This window comes from Salmo trutta, chromosome 26 (assembly GCF_901001165.1).
Source record: "Salmo trutta chromosome 26, fSalTru1.1, whole genome shotgun sequence".
Taxonomy (NCBI): Eukaryota; Metazoa; Chordata; class Actinopteri; order Salmoniformes; family Salmonidae; genus Salmo; species Salmo trutta.
This window is the reverse complement of record NC_042982.1, coordinates 10,833,854-10,847,983: the sequence shown is the minus strand read 5'-3', so window position 1 is coordinate 10,847,983 and position 14,130 is coordinate 10,833,854. Positions and strand designations below refer to the sequence as shown.

The window sequence follows — 14,130 nt, the reverse complement described above, 5'->3', positions numbered from 1 at the left end:
GTCTATAAACGGCCAGCTAAGAGGTCAAAAGCGCAGGCTGACAGGAGGGGCAGAAGAATGGGGTAGATATAGGGATATCATGCCGACGGGGGGGGGGGGATCATCGATCGGTAAGAGGGGAGTTAATGGGGCGTTAGTTAGTTAGGGGCGTGTGGCGTTACCCTGTAAGCCAGGGAGACGTTGATCTTGTTGACGAGCCAGGTGAAGGTGCGGCCGTACACGGCCTTGGACAGGGCATCCCGCGCCGACGCCGCCTGCTCCAGGTTCAGAGGGCTCTTCAGCTGGGGGACGGACACACACACAGACAGAGAGAGAAGAATGGAAACAGTTATTCTACAATTTCTCACTTGCCGAGGTACAGAGGAGCCGATTTATGTTGAATATAGAACGTGGAAACGTTCTCATAGAGTTCATTATAACGAGCATTGACTTAGAGAAGGTTCCAGCCTACCTCTTCCCCTTTGGCGATGATCTTTTTGTGCGTTAGCGCTTCTTTCAGGACCAAACCATCCACACCTAGTAACTGCAACGTCGACAACAAACCTTTAACCCACCTCCAAACTCATTCAACACCAGTATCAAATGTTATTTATCCTATTGAACGGTGATACTATCGAGTTACGAAGAGAGTAATGTGTTATGAGTATCGACAGGGTACATGAGTATCGACAGGGTACATGAGTGACTGAGTGCAGTAAGAGTAGTGTCCCCACGGGTACACTGTAGTCAGGAGGAAGAGGTCATACCCTCGCCAGGTATTTGATCTGTGTGTCTGTAGTGATGTAGGCATTGCCGCTGTCCTCTCCTCCATACTGAATGTTCCCCAAGTGAAGAACACTGGCAATAATGTTTAACAGCTCCTACACACAGAGACAGAGAGAGAGAGACACAGAGAGAGAGAGAGAGGAGAGAGAGAGAGAGAGAAAAAAAAAGCCATGTGAACATTAGACATGAGATTAAAGACATTTTATTGTGATGTTTTGAAGATAACTTTATCTTGATGACCACAAGTATTAGATTAGGGTATCTTGGACTTGAAGAGTTATGAAGTATAATTCAACTAACCATCCTCCCCCACATGCATGCATATACAACATATAGTGAAGTTGGCCTCTTTTTGTGTGTGTGTGTGTGTGTCAGTGGTGTAAAGTACTTAAGTAAAATACTTTGAAGTACTACTCAAGTAGATGTTTGTGGTATTTGTAATTTACTATTTATATTTTTGACAACTTTTACTTCACTACATTCCTAAAGAAAATAATGTACTTTTTACTCCATACATTTTCCCTGACACCCAAAAGTACTCGTTACATTTCGAATGGACAGGAAAATGGTCCAATTCACACACTTATCAAGAGAAACATCCCTGGTGATCCGTACTACCTCTGATCTGGCAGACTCACTAAACACAAATGCTTCGCTTGTAAATTATATCTGAGTGTTGGTGTGTGCCCCTGGCTATCCATAAATAAAAATAAAACAAAAAATTGTGCTGTCTAGTTTGCATAATATAAGGAATGTGAAATGATTTATACTTTTACTTTTGATATTTAAGTATATTTTATCAATTACATTTACTTTTGATACTTCTATTTAAAACCAAATACTTTTAGACTTTTACTAGAGTAGTATTTTACTGGGTGACATTTACTTTCACTTGAGTCATTTTCTATTAAAAAGGTATCTTTACTTTTACTCAAGTATGAAAATGTGGTACTTTTTCCCACCACTGAGTACTGTACTGCTCTCTCCCTCTTCCCTCGCTGAACTGAGAAATACTGAGCTCTGGCCCAAAGCCCAGACTACAGTCATGAAAATGCAAAAGACATCCACACAAAGCACAAATCAGCCCTCTCACCACACACACAAACACACCCTCTCTTCACCCCCTGTCCCAACACACACTCACATATAAGATAAGACCACTTTATTGGTCAATATAGACAGTCACACAACACACAACCTGCCTATGTACACAAGACTGCAGCGAAGGGGCATACAGCATGCTACTGCACAACTACAATAACAAAACAGAGGGTGGCACCCAAAGCATAGACAGTGATTGGTCAGACAGTGATTGGTCAGACAGTGATTGGTCAGACAGTGATTGGTCAGACAGTCAAAATGGAATAAGTATTCAGTAGTAGTATTTAAGGTAATCAACAACACCCTACCCTAAGTGGCTAACATTATGTCTGTGTTGTAATAACAGGTTCTTACCTCCACCTCGTCCTCGTTGAAGCCGACGACGGACAGGGCTTTCCTCACCACCTTCCAGTCGCTGCGGTCGTTGATGGAGCTCACCTTGGGACAGTTCCCCTGAGAGACCCACACAGACAAAACACTGTTGAAGCCAAAACACCAGAATTCTACATTGCAAGTAAAACCGTTCCTCAACAAAGCAGCCAACATCTAAATCAGTGTTAGTAAGAAGTACAACAGTAAGGTGTTAGTTTAAAACATCTACCAGGCTGCTCTATGAAGACATGTTCAGACGTTTTTGAAAGATCGGCAGGTTCATGTTTTATCTCTACCGGCCGTATGCGTACTAATTGTAGATCCAGCAAACAGACACGTGCACTCATTTACGCACGCGTGTGCACGTCAGATACTGAACACCCACACATTCATTGGCTGACTAAATACGTGTTTGTGCGCGTGTTTGCAGAAATATTGTAGGTCTCAGTGGGGGAGTGAGTAGGGAGAGACTCCTTCACCTGAGAACATCTCTATAGCAGCACTAATAACACACTGGGTGCATTAAGCAGGCTCCCACTGGGACAGAGCCAACACACACACACACACACACACACACACACACACACACACACACACACACGAGAGAGAGAGACTTGGGGATACATCTGAAAAAACACACGATTGCATAACTTTTGACCTGAGCCCCAAACAGCTAGACACATGCTCCGGTCAGACGTCGGAGACTAGGGAAGTGTCCCATTCCAGACCCAACCACAGAGTGAAAGTCTGCTGCGTCCCACCTTGACGAGGTACTGGTACTGCTGGGGGTTCCTCTCCAGGCCCAGGCGCCGCAGCAGGTCCTCCTCAGCCCCCTCAATCAGCTGGTAGAAGATGTGGAAGTTCCTCTCTCCGTGGTTCTGGTGCACCACCCGGGACTTCTCCAGCAGGTAGTTGAGGATGTGGCCCCCTACCGGAGCACCCTGCCGCCAGGAGAGAGGGAACCGGGGGGAGGAGGAGGAGGAGAGGGTGGTGATGCAGGGATACTAAGACAGACACAGAGCCACATGCAGGTGTACACGCCCCCAGGAAACGAACGCGCCCCGTGGACAGTACAGTAACGTAGGAGTGGAAAAATAAACATATTGTACAAGTTAATATGGAAGGACTGGCAGTGTTTATGTACTGGTTTCCCCCTTATAGGAACATACTCTGTCATTGGTGTGTGTGTGTGTGTGTGTGTGTGTGTGAGACCACTCACTCACCTTGAAGTCAAACTGGATGTCCATGTATTTACCGAAGCGGCTGGAGTTGTCGTTGCGTAACGTTTTGGCGTTTCCAAAAGCCTGGGGTCACACATTGGGACGAAGAGGTAGACAGAGAAGAGGGAGAGGAGTGGGGAGGGTAGACAGGTGTGTTAAAGCGGTGTCAGAGGCTCAGGAGGTGTGCTGGGCTGTGACTGTTGCTGAGACACGGGGATAGATTACAGGGCAGTGGGTCTGTCTGTCTGGACCGCTCTGCTGTGATCCTAACACATCTGCTCCCCATCTGTCTGGACTCCGCTAGTCTACAGCCCATCCAGCTAAAACACACCACAGCTCAATACAGTACACTAAATGAGTAGAGAGCCTGCTCACACACACGCACACACGCACACACGATGTCTTGTTTTAGACTGGACCGAGCTAGACACATGCAGTGGACGACATGGTATTCCCCCCTCCCCCCTCCAGTATTGACCTCTAGGACAGGGTTGGACTGCAGCAGGCGGTCCTTGACCGTCTCCACCTGGTCACTGGCGGGACAGGTCACAGCGTAGTACTGCAGGATCTTCTTCGAGGCCTCCGTCTTGCCGGCACCGCTCTCCCCTGAGATGAGGATGCACTGGTCCTTACGCTCCGTCCGCATGGACCGGTAGGAGTTGTCAGACACCGCGTAGCTGGAAGGAGGGACAAACAAACAGAGAGAGAGAGAGCATGAGTCAGTGAAGAACTGTAGTGGAGCGGGACAGCTAGCAAACAGAGGCACTTTGTGTCATCCTCATTAACCTTCAATTTGGAGCGGAGGGGATACAGCGGAGCAGAGGGGATACAGCGGAGCAGAGGGGATACAGCGGAGCGGAGGGGATACAGCGGAGCAGAGGGGATACAGCGGAGCAGAGGGGATACAGCGGAGCAGAGGGGATACAGCGGAGCAGAGGGGATACAGCGGAGCAGAGGGGATACAGCGGAGCAGAGGGGATACAGCGGAGCGGAGGGGATACAGCGGAGCGGAGGGGATACAGCGGAGCAGAGGGGATACAGCGGAGCGGATACAGCAGAGCGGATACAGCGGAGCAGAGGGGATACAGCGGAGCGGAGGAGATACAGCGGGGCGGAGGGGATACAGCGGAGCAGAGGGGATACAGCGGAGCAGAGGGGATACAGCGGAGCAGAGGGGATACAGCGGAGCAGAGGGGATACAGCGGAGCAGAGGGGATACAGCGGAGCAGAGGGGATACAACGGAGCGGAGGGGATACAGCGGAGCGGAGGGGATACAGCGGAGCAGAGGGGATACAGCGGAGCAGAGGGGATACAGCGGAGCAGAGGGGATACAGCGGAGCGGAGGGGATACAGCGGAGCGGATACAGCGGAGCGGAGGGGATACAGCGGAGCAGAGGGGATACAGCGGAGCGGAGGGGATACAGCGGAGCGGAGGGGATACAGCGGAGCGGATACAGCGGAGCGGATACAGCGGAGCGGAGGGGATACAGCGGAGCGGAGGGGATACAGCGGAGCAGAGGGGATACAGCGGAGCAGAGGGGATACAGCGGAGCAGAGGGGAAACAGCGGAGCAGAGGGGAAACAGCGGAGCAGAGGGGATACAGCGGAGCAGAGGGGATACAGCGGAGCGGATACAGCGGAGCGGATACAGCGGAGCGGAGGGGATACAGCGGAGCGGAGGGGATACAGCGGAGCGGAGGGGATACAGCGGAGCGGAGGGGATACAGCGGAGCAGAGGGGATACAGCGGAGCAGAGGGGATACAGCGGAGGGGATACAGCGGAGGGGATACAGCGGAGGGGATACAGCGGAGCGGATACAGCGGAGCGGATACAGCGGAGCGGATACAGCGGAGCGGAGGGGATACAGCGGAGCGGAGGGGATACAGCGGAGCGGAGGGGATACAGCGGAGCAGAGGGGATACAGCGGAGCAGAGGGGATACAGCGGAGCAGAGGGGATACAGCGGAGCAGAGGGGATACAGCGGAGCAGAGGGGATACAGCGGAGCAGAGGGGATACAGCGGAGCAGAGGAGATACAGTAGAGTAGATACAGTAGAGTAGATACAGTAGAGTAGAGGGGATACACTAGAGTAGAGGGGATGCAGTAGAGTAGAGGGGATACACTAGAGTAGAGGGGATGCAGTAGAGTAGAGGGGATACACTAGAGTAGAGGGGATACACTAGAGTAGAGGGGATACAGTAGAGTAGAGGGGATACAGTAGAGTAGAGGGGATACAGTAGAGGAGATACAGTAGATACAGTAGAGTAGATACAGTAGAGTAGAGGGGATACAGTAGAGGGGATACAGTAGAGGGGATACAGTAGAGTAGAGGGGATACAGTAGAGGGGATACAGTAGAGTAGAGGGGATACAGTGGAGTAGATACAGTAGAGTAGAGGGGATACAGTGGAGTAGATACAGTAGAGTAGAGGGGATACAGTGGAGTAGATACAGTAGAGTAGAGGGGATACAGTAGAGTAGAGGGGATACAGTAGAGGGGATACAGTAGAGTAGAGGGGATACAGTAGAGGGGATACAGTAGAGTAGAGGGGATACAGTAGAGGGGATACAGTGGAGTAGAGGGGATACAGTGGAGTAGATACAGTAGAGTAGAGGGGATACAGTACAGTAGATATAGTAGAGGGGATACAGTACAGTAGATATAGTAGAGGGGATACAGTACAGTAGATATAGTAGAGGGGATACAGTACAGTAGATACAGTAGAGGGGATACAGTACAGTAGAGTAGAGGGGATATAGTAGAGGGGATACAGTACAGTAAATATAGTAGAGGGGATACAGTACAGTAAATATAGTAGAGGGGATATAGTAGAGGGGATACAGTACAGTAAATATAGTAGAGGGGATACAGTACAGTAGATATAGTAGAGGGGATATAGTAGAGGGGATACAGTACAGTAGATATAGTAGAGGGGATATTACTATACAAATCCTCAACTGTTCATTAGTTTATTATATATTTCTTATGATGTGTAGTTCTGTTTTGACTATCTCGTATATGGACAATTCCACAAACAAATATACGCACAATGACTACCTTTAACAATTTCCACTGCAAATGTAATACCTCTGAGAGCACCATCCCCCACCCCATCTCCCATTTGTCTCTGTCCCTCCTCCATATTCCCTCCCCTCCAAAACACATTTAAAATATATATATTATTTAACCTTTATTTAACTAGGCAAGTCAGATAAGAACAAATTCTTAGTTTACAATGGTGGCCTACCCTGGCCAAACCCTCCCCTAACTCGGATGACACTGGGCCAATTGTGCGCCACCCTATGGGACTCCCAATCATGGCTGGTTGTGATACAGCCTGGAATCGAACCTGGGTCTGTAGTGATGCCTCTAGCACCGAGATGCAGTGCCTTAGACCGCTGCGCCACTCGGGACCCCCACATCCCTCTTTTCCCCTTCAGACAGACAGAAAACACTTGGCTTCCTAGTCGGGTAGAACGGGGGGGGGAAAACACGGAGTCTAGGAGCAGCGAAGCCGGGAATGTCGAGCGCATGGCGGAATTTCCATAATACAGTCCATTGTTCGTCCGTGGTCAGAGAGTCAGAGGAACCGGCCAGGAATTCCCTCTTCCCCTAGCAACTCAAAACAAACAGGGCCGACGTAATGTATGCCGAGCAGACACTCAGAAACCCCCCGTTACATAACTGTTAGTCCACGACTCAGTCAACTGGGATGGGAGAGGAGGGGGACAGATGGTGGGTTGGGACACCCAGGTTCAGGCTACTCACATGTGGGGAGAGACCTCGTAGAAGTTGACACCTCGGTAGCGCTCCATGTGGTTCTTGGTGTAGATCTCCAGATCCTTGTAGGGGTTCACCGACACCAGGACTGAGCCGATGTACGTCTGAGAGAGAGACAAAGACACCATGAACTCTCTCTCTCTCTCTCTCTAAGGTGACAACACAGTGGGGGAATGCATCTACATACAAATACAGTGTATCTTCAGCAGGCACAAATTCATGAGGGCAGCAACATGTTACACAACGGAAAAACAAGCGTTGTTTATTGGACAAGTTCAGGTAGTCCTTCCCCTTTTGCTTTTGTTTGCTACCTAATGAACATGACCCAGGGAGGTGAGTGTAATTGGGGTAGGAGTCTTACATAGATGAGGTTCTCCTTGAAGCGCTTGCGGAGGTTCTCCATGAAGGCTGCCTCGCTGGTGTGGTTCTCCAGCAGGACGAAGTCCTGTACACCCACCCGGTCCCTGGCCGTCAGGGCACTCTCCATGGTGATCCGCACCCCGTCACTCCCCAACGTCTGGAGGGAGGAGAGAGAAGAGGAGCAGAGGGAGGTCAGCAATAGGAACCATTGTCGGTATAAAAATAAGGCAGGAGAGAGAAGCAAAAAAAGACCAAAAGACAGAAGAGACATTCTAAGCAGACTCTGGTTAAGTTAAATCATCGTTGCGTGTGAGTATCTCTCAGTGTTCATTTATGCCTGACAAGTAAGCGCTCATCACGGCCCCGGAATCTAGCTACAGTACCCCGGAATCTAGCTACAGTACCCCGGAATCTAGCTACAGTACCCCAGAATCTAGCTACAGTACCCCGGAATCTAGCTACAGTACCCCGGAATCTAGCTACAGTACCCCGGAATCTAGCTACAGTACCCCAGAATCTAGCTACAGTACCCCAGAATCTAGCTACAGTACCCCAGAATCTAGCTACAGTACGTACTTCAACACACTATGGACACAACGCTTCACAAAAGGTACCCATTTCCATCAAAAACTATGACAAAGAATAGTTAGCACAAGCGCCCCCTCTCCCACATTCAATAACATACACAGAAAGTTATTGTAGAAAGTGGAGTTTTGCAGTGTTCCATACCAAGGAGCTCTCCTTAGAAAACAGCTCACTTCGTAATCTTGTGCAAGCTAGAACTAGAAGCGGAGGAACACCCAAGCCGAAAAAAAAGTTTGCACTTCCACCAATGTCTTACGGGCTCCATCCAACGGGCTCCATCCAAGCTAGAGTCCCCAATCTTAAAAAAAATAATATGTGCATTCAAACACTTAACTTACATCCTTCAGCTCGTCAATGCGTTTGCCCAGGAACCTGTTTTCTACGATGGAGGCTTGAGTTTTACGCACCAGACCGCAAATGTTACCCAGATCCATGGCTCGCTATACAGTAGTCACTATCACTACACAGATCTGTCACTACACTCTGGAGGGATGCACAGAGGATTATGCCAGCGCACACACACACACACGGGTCCACACACACACACTGACTGCACGCACGTTTATTGTTCATTGTCCATGTTCATTACCACACACTGTACAGAGCAGCTGCATATGTTGTTGTTTTGTTATTGACACGGTAGGGCCCTGCCCAGGGGAACGAGAGAGAGGTGCTCCTCCTCCTAATTAAGGGCTACAGTAGGTGAGGCAGCTGTTGACAATGCGGCTTGTATCACAGAGGAGAAAAACAGAGAGAGAGAGGAGGGATGAAGCAGACAGAACTCGGGAGTGTAGCTGAGGAGGAGAGGAGACGGGAGAGGAACGTGTGCCAGTGTGTGTGTTGCCAGGAGGTGATTCCATTCCTTATCCAGCATCATCACTGTACACAACGTTCCAAAAACAACTCCCTGCTTCACACAGTACCCTACCCTGCTACCTCTCCCTCTCCCCCTCCCTAAAGCAACAGTGAGTTATAATGAGAGATGACAGGAGAGATAGTGAAGTAGTCGCATTAGATATGTCCCAAATGGCACCCAACTCCCTATATAGTGCACTACTTTTGACCAGGTCCCTTAAGGGCTCTGGTTAAAAGTAGTGCACTATGTAGGGAATAGGGTGCCAATTGTGACGACCAGTGGTTGTTAAGAGCTCTACACAGTCTGCGCAAACGAGGTCGACGGAGGTTCCAAAAATTCAGCCGTACAAACGTACGTAAACTACGCAGAGCGCAACAGAAACTGATCTTCGCCGGCCCCGTTTGTGAAGACTGCGTAGCGCCCTTTAGACTTTAAACCTAATAAATTGCCTCTGCTTGAGGAGTCTCCACACACCAACACCTAATAGCACCATTTAATGTACTTCAGCGTTAGGACTTAATGGCGGGCGAGTTGTTCCAGCTTAATGATTCCTACAGGAAGTAGGATCTCACTGTGATCACCCTGTTGTAGGAGAACCTTCCTGTAATGCAGTATATTTGAGGTTTAAAAAGGCTTCTGAAGTTTGGAATTTCCACTTTGAAATTTCAGACTTGATTTTCCCTTACAAAAAATGTATCAACCCTTAGAAAAAAATGTCATTAATTATAATCCACATAACCGGATGCTGCAAGTTTATTTTCATGCTGTAGCAAACTGGCTGAAATGAAGATTCATGGGGTGATGACTCAAGCTTTCACTCCAGCCTTTTTAACTCGCTTCATTCACACTGTATCCCTCCGAGGGTCTTTAGGTAGCTTGTGGTCACCAGCACCCCTCCATCTCCTCTCTCTCCTCCACCATCCCCCCTTCAAGTTCAGTCTCCGAGTAGGAGGGCTGATCTGGAATACTTTCTGCCTTTTCAGATCATACTGAAATACGATGATATGGAGAGGCGTGACCTGATCCAAGATCAGCACTTCGACTCCGAAAGGCTTTTGGAATACGGGCCCTGAGCCTTGGTGAGCCATCGTTTCACATGGCCCGGGGGAACACAAAGAGCCTGCAGTTCCTGAGGAAAAAGTGATCCGTCCCGGGTCGGTGCTGCGCTGAGAGAAGTTCTCTCCCAGGGTCCGTTGGGCTCCTTAGTGAGAAGTCTGTTATCTGGGCATCTAATTGCACCAACATTCAAGGGAAAGCCATAGAAATAGAATTACTAGAATGGACATCCCGATCTAAGTTAATGATGCCATGTGTGGACCATTCTACTGATTATATTTCTATGGGGAAACATTTCAAGAAATGATGGAACAGTGCCAACATTCTTCTCTTTCTTTTTAACACAGGGAGGGAGTTTGCTCTCTGACAGGAAGAGGAACCTCCTTTCTCACAGGGCTCATTAGTGAGAAGCCCGTTATCTGGACATCTAATCCAGGGATGAGCAACTTTGAGAGGGGTGAGGGCCACAACAAATCTGAACTCATCATGAGGGGCCATGGTTGCTTGCGGGTCTGCATACCCACATCCATGAAACTGACTAACAAAATCAATGGGGTGCACCCGACTGGTAATTCGACCACGATAACAAGTTCAGATAGATTGCTGAATTAGCCAGCTAAAACATTTTAGCTGACATGGGCTAATTGATTGACTATCAGCAACTGACATAAGACAGGAGAAAGCCATAGAAATATAACTACAAGAACGGACATCCCCATCTAAGTTAATGAGGCCACAATGGGTGGGTGGACCGTTCTATTGATTCCATTTCTATGGCGAAACCATTTCAAGAAACAATGGAACAGTGCCAACATTCTTCTTAACACAGGGAGGGAGTTCTCTCTCTGACAGGGAGAGGGACCCCTTTTCTCCTGCTTCAGTTTCCCATTCTCTCAGCGTTCTCCCAACACCACCTCTCTCCATTACTTCATTGTTCCTCAATGGGGCTTTTATGGTTGTTTTCCTGCCTCCCCACACTCTGCCCCTTCCGACCGCACACACATGCACGCACGCACGCGTCCTTGTTGAACACACCAACACTCCTGCGCTACCAACTGTACATGCCGTTACTGCCACTACCAGCATGCGGTCACCTTTTCCAAATCCTGTGGAGAAAACAAAGGACCTAGGCCTACTGCTGTGTGCCTGCTCTGGCCCCCTCCTCTTTAATCCGCTCTCCCACTCTCTCAACACTTCTGTCATTCCCTCTCTCCCACCCTTGCCCTCTTTCTCCTGCCCTCCGCCTCAACCATTCTCTCCTACCCTCCCAGTCTTTCCACCCAGTAGATATGGGAGTTTATCAAAATTGGGATTGTTTTCAAATTCTTTGTGGATCTGTGTAATCTGAGGGAAATATGAAAATCTAATATGGTCATATATTTGGCAGTTTAGGATGTGTAGCACAGTTTCCACCTCATTTTGTGGGCAGTGTGCACATAGCCTGTCTTCTCTTGAGAGCCAGGTCTGCCTACGGCGTCCTTCCTCAATAGCAAGGCTATGCTCACTGAGTCTGTACATAGTCAAATCTTTCCTTAAATTTGGGTTAGGTATTCTGCCACTGTGTACTCTCTGTTTAGGGCCAAATAGCATTCTAGTTTGCTGTTTTTTTGTTAATTGCTCGACACATGGAAATAATTATCTTTTTGTTATTTCATGATTTGGTTGGGTCTAATTGTGTTGCTGTCCTGGGGCTCTGTGGGGTCTGTTTGTATTTGAGAACAGAGCCCCAGGACCAGCTTGCTTAGGGGACTCTTCTCCAGGTTCATCTCTGTAGGTGATGGCTTTGTTATGGAGGGTTTTGTGAATCACTTCCTTTTAGGTGGTTGTAGAATTTAAACGGCTCTTTTCTGGATTTTGATCATTAGCGGGTATCGGTCTAATTCTGCTCTGCATGCATTATTTGGTGTTTTACGTTGTACACAAGATCATTTTGCAGAATTCTGCATGGAGAGTCAATTTGGTGTTCACTCTACCTGCTCTCACAGAGCAGTGAACAACCGGGCGTGGCAAAGGGAAAGAGTGTGTCTGCTGCATAACCACAAAACAATGCTTGCCCTTTGTCTGACCTTAGCATTGCCCTTTGGTTGCTTAAAAAGGTCTAAATTGTGATATACAGTATGAACCAAGCAGCTGAAAAGGGTTCATTGGTATTATCAGCATCTTTAAGTCTGTGATGTATAACAGCTGTGACAGACAAGAGATGTAAACATTATCCATTGCAGTTACATTGAGTGATGTGTAAGCAGTGGCGTAAAGTAAAAACACTTGATAGTACTAAAGTTTTTGGGGCTATTGGTACTTTACTATTTATATTTGACAACTTTTACTTTGCTACATTCCTCAAGAAAATGTACTTGTACTTTTACTCCACACATTTTCCCTGACTCCCAAAAGTACTCGTTACATTTTGATCCATAATAAATACAAATGCTTTACAGAACAGGAAAATGGTCCAATTCACACACTTATCAAGAGAACATCCCTGGTCATCTCTACTGCCTCTGATCTGGCGGACTCATTAAACACGTTTCGTTTATAAATTATGTTGCAGTGTTGGAGTGTGCCCCTGGCTATCCGTTTGCTAAGGAATTTACATTTATTTATACTTTTACTTTTGATACTTAAGTAGATTTACTTTTACTCAAGTAGTATTTTACTGGGTAACTTTCACTTTAATCATTTTCTAATAAGGTATCGTTACTTTAACTCAAGTTTGACAGTTGGGTACTTTTTCCACCACTGTGTATAAGGGGTTATGTTGCTATAAGGAAATAAACTGTAAGTGGTCCTTAGCCATGGTATCCTGTTACATTATTACATATTATAAACTTGGTGGTTTGAGCCCTGAATGCTGATTGGCTGACAGCCGTGGTATATCAGACTGTTTACCACAGGTATGACAAAACAGATTTGGACTGTTCTAATTACATTGATAACCAGTTTATAATAGCAATAAGGCATGAGGGGTTTGTGGTATATGGCCAATATACAACGGCTAAGGGCTGTATCCAGGCACTCCACATTGCATCGTCCATAAGAACAGCCTTTAGCCTGGTATATTGGCCATATACCACACCCCCTCATGCCTTATTGCTTAATTATAAAACAGGTGGTTCTAAACCTGAAAGCTGGTTGATTAAAACCGCATTCCAGCCGGTGTCTATTCCACAAGTTACCACTGGCTAAATCTATGATTTAAATGCCTATTTACTCTGTTCACTCTGACTGCGTAATTCACAGTCTCATCAGCCCAGCCAGGGAAGTTGTAAACTTGATCTCCACTATAAAAAATATCTAGACATTCTCACATTATTTAGACTAACATTTAGTTTTCAACAGCAGAGATGTGTATTAGTCTTGCTGCCTGTCTCTCAGACATTTGCCACATTGTTTCAATATTCAAATTCGATCTCCAGCTGTCCCATAATAAAGAACGTGTGGAGGTCAGAAGTCAGGACGAGACAGACAGGCAGCCAGCGCTTCTCAGCCAGTCGAAATCATTAATCAGCTGGCATCATTTGTATGGATATATACAAAGACATTTCTACTTAAAGGTCAAATGAAACGAAGTGCAGCTACTTCGCAGTCTTTCCCGCTTCAGTTTGAAGTGATTGTGTTAGCTGTGTTGTTGGCTAGCTGCTCTGAACAACAGTGTCCTGACGAGAGAGCCTCAACTAATTTTTAAGGACGTATTCAAGTAAATGTCACTAGAAAACAGCGTAAACAAAAGGATATGCAGCTACTGTTGTTATTCTGGCTACACTGTTTGACATGACTGTAAGTTAGCCGTAGTTGGCTAGCTAGCAATCAAGGGATAAGAACGTAGCCAAGCCAGTATGGCAATAGAACATTTAGAATGAACTACTGGGTCGCGTCTGTGGCAACCGAACCGATAGAACAAACGACCAGCCGGCTTGGGTAGCAACCCTAGATTTGTGTCGGGACAATATCTTGTGGATGGATGAAATAATTCCTCAAATAAAGTCATGAAAATATGTAAATCAGGATTTGAATATGTTGGTAATCCAATGTA

The 14,130-nt window shown here is 47.3% G+C and overlaps 1 protein-coding gene across 4 annotated transcripts in view; it reads right to left on the bottom strand.

The window, feature by feature from the left end:
* The window catches only part of LOC115163096 (unconventional myosin-Ic), a 64,851-nt gene that overhangs the window by 17,126 nt on the left and 33,595 nt on the right, over positions 1 to 14,130 (bottom strand). For all 4 annotated transcript variants that reach the window (XM_029714705.1, XM_029714704.1, XM_029714707.1 and 1 more), the window contains exons 2-10: positions 7,602 to 7,757; positions 7,229 to 7,344; positions 3,937 to 4,135; positions 3,462 to 3,542; positions 3,000 to 3,179; positions 2,221 to 2,319; positions 747 to 860; positions 452 to 523; positions 162 to 281 (exon numbers count right to left, since the gene is read on the bottom strand). In XM_029714705.1, coding sequence (XP_029570565.1) covers positions 162 to 281; positions 452 to 523; positions 747 to 860; positions 2,221 to 2,319; positions 3,000 to 3,179; positions 3,462 to 3,542; positions 3,937 to 4,135; positions 7,229 to 7,344; positions 7,602 to 7,757 — 1,137 coding nt within the window. The remainder of the gene's footprint in view (positions 1 to 161; positions 282 to 451; positions 524 to 746; positions 861 to 2,220; positions 2,320 to 2,999; positions 3,180 to 3,461; positions 3,543 to 3,936; positions 4,136 to 7,228; positions 7,345 to 7,601; positions 7,758 to 14,130) is intronic.